The sequence below is a fragment of the Hipposideros armiger genome, unplaced genomic scaffold (genome assembly GCF_001890085.2).
Source record: "Hipposideros armiger isolate ML-2016 unplaced genomic scaffold, ASM189008v1 scaffold_206, whole genome shotgun sequence".
NCBI classification, from domain to species: Eukaryota; Metazoa; Chordata; class Mammalia; order Chiroptera; family Hipposideridae; genus Hipposideros; species Hipposideros armiger.
This window is the reverse complement of record NW_017731556.1, coordinates 400,791-406,126: the sequence shown is the minus strand read 5'-3', so window position 1 is coordinate 406,126 and position 5,336 is coordinate 400,791. Positions and strand designations below refer to the sequence as shown.

At 39.2% G+C, this 5,336-nt stretch overlaps 1 protein-coding gene across 1 annotated transcript in view; it reads left to right on the top strand.

Annotated features, from left to right (window-relative positions):
* Positions 1-5,336, top strand: part of UTRN (utrophin) — a 498,335-nt gene that overhangs the window by 420,091 nt on the left and 72,908 nt on the right. The window contains exon 58 of the mRNA XM_019653741.1: positions 4,296-4,357. Coding sequence (XP_019509286.1) covers positions 4,296-4,357 — 62 coding nt within the window. The remainder of the gene's footprint in view (positions 1-4,295; positions 4,358-5,336) is intronic.

Below are 5,336 nucleotides of genomic sequence, written 5' to 3'. Positions count from 1 at the left end.
TAGCTGACAGTGAAATACAGAGGTCGATGGTTCTCCTGTGATTATGAGAGGATGTAATTAAGGAGGCTTTTCAAGGGGTTTCCTAGATATCATTAACAGCCTATTTCTTTAGCTGTGTGATGGATTAATGGGTGATTGTTCTATTGTTTTTCTTTAGACCACACATATATATCATACATATTCTTTTGTATTTCATATGTGATAGGCAGTGACAGACAAGCCAAAGGGAAGTGCTGTCAGAGGAGTGAGAGATCTCCTTCATCATGAAGACCAAAGCAAGCTTTCTTGAGTAGGAAGCATATTAGCCAGGCCTTAGAAGGAAAACACATAGGATTTAGGCACACAGCTGTAATCAAGGGTAAGAGGGAAGGGAGTTGTATGCATGAAACTCAAAGTCCTGGATGGGACATCAGATAATAATGGAGTCTAAATGGAGTAGCTTATGAGCAGTTTGTCCAGAATTCACAAATGTCCTTAACATCAGTTTAGGTCCATTTAGGAGGTCTTTTTTTTTTTTTTCTTGAAACCTTTTCTGATTCCTTTAGCTTTTTTGTTGCTCAAGCTCTCCTAATGTTGTGTTTAATTTTTGGATTTTTTTAATAGGATGGAGTACTATAGAACCATTTTTGTTTTGTGGGATTTAGGAAATAGGGCCAGTCGTGGAAGTATGCTTGGGACAATATCTAAGACAGATAGAAGGACCAAGGGAAGAGAGGACAAGTAAATAGTTCAGGTGAAAGATGATGGAGGCTGAGATGGCTGGTGATATTGGGTTGTCGGAAAAGTCATGGCGCATTTTTTGCAACGAAAAACAGAAAAAATACATCATGACTTTTCCAACAACCCAATAGTAGGAGGGGAGATGAGGGTATGGATTTCTAAAGCAGAGAAAGAACTGATGACTGGGGGAATTTGGTAGTTGATAAATTGCAGAGGGTGAAAGGAGAGTATTAGGATATCTTAGAATTTGCAGACTGATAGTCTATAGAAGGTAGTAATCCTGCTACTGGATTTCAATGTGAAAAGAAGGCAAGACCTTTATTTGGAACATGTTAAGGGAGAGGCCCCTAGAAGAGAACAGTGTAGCTCTAGTTGGGCACAGAGCAGTGGGAATGTAGATCAGGTGTTCAGGCAGGAGATCAGAATGAGAAAATAGAATCTACAGTCATTCAGGGAGAAGTAATAGTTGATGTAATGAAAGTGAGTGAGGGCATCGGGCTTATAGAGTGAAGGGCAGATAGGAGACCTCGGACGCCACATCTGTTTCTGTGATGAATGGGAAGAAGAGATGGGCAAGGTGCTAATAAGCAGCAATGGTCCAACAGTTCAAGAACAGAAGAGTCACAGAAGCCCAAGGTCAAGTGCTGTGCAGTGTGTGCTTTTGCAGAACAGGAGAATGATGAACCATTTCCATTTGATGCCCTGTGCCTCACGTGTGAGATAAAAGAAAAAGTTGGTTAGAAAATGATTCTGCTGTTTGTTTCATTTGCCACATGACTGAGCTGTCATTTGTCTTCCTTTGAAAAGAAAAGATCATAATTTTCTGTGACTTAAATGTAGTCAATTCGTTAAAGGTAACCTGAATGTGACACATTTCTGGAAGATGTATGCCTTGCTTAGGCACTAAGGCATAGTGTCAGAGTAAATCACTAAAAATTGAAGACATGATAGTCTGTGGGATGTGGCAAATTACTATCACAGCTACAGTGTGTATTATAAAGGGGACTTTTCTGGAAGAAATGCAAGGACACAGCCTCATCCAGGAAACGCTCATCATTTTAGAATTTGGTCTATTGTCACTCTGTGCCATGTGGGGAGATATAATAGCAGTGCTGTGTTGCTGGTATAATTAGTGCTGGAATTCAGAAACTTAGGGCATTTTGGCAGTATTTGAATATTTTATTTTGTGTCTATGTGAAATTATAGTTCTGTAGCTACTGTCATTTATTAAGCTCTTCCCCTTATCAGGCACCATAAAAAGTGAATTTGAATTTTGCTCCTGGCCTCTGGAAGTTGATCGCTGAAAGCAGTGTATGATGCCAAGAAAAAGTGACAATGAAAAATTTCAGATGGTTCTCAGTTTTTTCTGACACCGTCGCTAACTCATGTGAACCTTACTTAGTTATTTTATATATTAGCTGAAAAACCAATGATGTATTTGACATCTGAAGGAAATTGATTGCCCTGTTATCCAGACTTGTGTACTTTATATTTGTCTTTCTCGCTTTTAAAAAATTGAATTGTTTTTAGAAATAATTTCATTGGAGTCCCTATTGAGTTGTTCTAGAAATAATTTTTTTTTNAAAATCTCCTTTAAAGTTAGTAGAAATTAGAAACACAGTTTAAGCTGGTTGCATGAGCAGAGTTGAGGAAAGGGAGTATAGAATCATTCAGAGAAAATAACAGCAATGCAAAGCTTTAAAATGAGAAAAACATAAGTTGTATGAGTATGTGGGAGGAAAGTCTACGAAGGGCTGCAAAACACCTCCAGATGAAGTGATAGAAGAGGGATTACTGCACACCGTCTGTGGAGTCCCAAACAATTGGCAGGTTGTAGTGACTCCATCAAATGTTGCACAATTACCAGGACAAAAAAATAAAGCCAGCACACGCTGGCTAGTGGTCTGTATGTTGAACCAGAAGGAAATAGGAAATGAATTAGGAACACGCAAAAGGGATGTTTAGTGAGCTCCCTGAGTCCATGGGGACAGCAGTTTTGAAAGAGGCTCAGTTGTCTGTCCAGTATCCAGCTGACAGATCTGGAAGGCCTTCTCAGGCCTGATTAGCTATAAAATGAGGAGAAGGGACTCAGCCGCAGAGTCTCCATTGACGGAAGACTGCTTTGTATTATAGGAACATGGTCACGGTTTTCCCTAATACTTCCGGGTGTGTCAACGGATTAACGCCTTGGGTGTTTTCTTCGGTTGGTTCTTTTGAGTCCTAAAGAAAACACTCCTCCTTCATTCAGGTTATTTCTTCAGACATGAGAGGCACAGAAGAGCAATGCCACCTCCCACTTATAAACTAAGTGGCATTTAGTAACGCACACTTAGGGAAGTGCTGGGTTGTGTTGGATTGTAAATATTTGAGGTGATGGTTTTGGAGCCGCCTGGCCTGTACTTTTCCCACTGCTCTGCCCCCACTGCACTCTAGCCAGGGGCCTTTGTGCCACCTGTCAAGCTCTCCTGTTTATGATTAATCTGCTGCTTCTTCTCTCATCGTTTCTGTTTACTTGAAATTCCCTGACCCTTCCTCTGCAATGGCCTGTAACCCTTTATTCCTCCCTAATACTGTTAAAAATTTACCTCTTTTGGAAACATTTATAAGCTAATCCCACCTGCCGTCAGTTTTTCCAGAACTTTATGATTGCCTCTAACACCTGTTTTTCACAAACGCGCCATGTGTGTGCCTTTGTGTGATAGATAATGTTAGGACGATTGCCCCAGCTTCATTGAGAATGGCTTGAGGTCAAGGGTTGTCTCTCATTTTGTGTAAATTTCCACCCACATAATGTCCTAATACAGAGGGTGCAGCTGTTGCTCTGTGGTTGCTTATGCATTTATTGGGCTCCATGACTGTGCAGGAGATAAAGTAATATAAAGAGACTTGGTTCCCACACTCAAGGAACTTACATTTGGAGAGAGCACATTACACNTTGCTGCTGTTTTTAGTCAGATAAAGAAAACCCTGAGAAGGCTTCTTTCTGCATCTGTTGACTCCCACATGTCTTCAACTTAAAATTATCTTGATCTCAACTCTGGGGTTCTGAGTGGGTCCCCATGGGGGTGAAAGGGAAAATTTATACTGAAAAGAGACTCAAGGTTGAAGAGAGAGGCTCAGTAGATTGGGAGATGGAGATGTTATTCAGATTTAAACTGTTGTTTCTCTATTCTTTGGAAATTTGATTAGGATGCCTAAAGTTTAGCGACTTTTCACAGCATTTCAGCTTCAGAGGATTCATTCTGAATGAGAATCTACATCTGCCTAGCACAAGTAGAATTATTTTGGAACCTAGGGTCGATGACAGCCCACGTTAGCTCAGTTTTAATATTTAGTTGTTCTTCTTTTTAAAATTTTCATCTACATTTTCACAATATAATTGCTCAAATAAAAATGTTTTATTGTTGCTGCAACAATTAAGTAATAATTGGGCACCAGGTTGCTCAGTGATCCATCACTGGGATAATTCTGCATGTATTTTTAAAAATGTGAATAAAAATTCTATTTTCGTATTTTCTGTGTGCCATATATTATTTTATATGTTTTATTTAAATTTATTGCTATATTTTTTTCAGCCATAAAACACAGACAACCTGTTGGGATCATCCTAAAATGACCGAACTCTTTCAATCCCTTGGTGAGTGTTGTTTTATTTCGTAGTGATGAATTAACATAAACAACTGAAAATTGTATATTCTTAAATGAAAACCAATCACAAACTTTTATTACATGGTATGTTATGTTTAAAGGGTCAGGTCAGTGACATATAAAAGCAGTTGAATTTCTGAGGGCAATGAAGTAAGTAGGTTTTACCTTTCTCCTTAAGAGAAGGTAAGGCGTGAAATAGCAGGGGCCAAAAAAGCATGATTTTTAAAGGAGGAATGTCATTGGAAGTTTGGCCTCCATCATACTGAGTCATCTGAAATGTCTGCTTTGCGTGAAAACAAAAACAATTACAATACAGCCACCTCAAACCTGCTGCTTTAATTTTTTATTTAGTAAATCTTATTGAATTAGCTTAATTTCATTTTGCCTAAGTGGTGATGAAAAGCTAAGTTCATTTTATTATAAAAATGCAAGAAAACACATGAGATGAGAATTCCGATCTTGGGAATTTCTAATAGAATGTGACTTTGAACTCACGAGTTACCCTGCTCCCTCCCGGTTGAACCAGTCGTTTTGAAAGTGTTTTCTGTTTGGGAGACAAAGGTGCTGCTGCAGAGAGAGAGAAGCACCCTAAGGCTCTCATGCCCACTCCCATTTCAACAAGTGGGGAGCACCCCCTTTCATGTCTTTATGTTTCAGTCTTCTGAGCGAGCTTTCATTTGGGCGGGTGCAGACGGCTTCTGAGATTGAACTAGTGACAGAAAAGCCATTGGTTGGTTTAGTGTGCAAAAGGAGAGGGCAAATTTTGATGATTTCTGACTATTCTTCTATTCTGCTACTCTCTAATACTGATACTCTGTTTTTTTAAGGACAGAGAAAGAAATTGCAGTCTCTATTATTTCCAGAGATTTGAAGATTGACTATAGGATCATTTAACCAGATCTGTAGAAGGGCAGAAGAAGCAAATAGTTCAGATTGGTGGAGTATAGCAATAAGACTAGCTTTCTGAG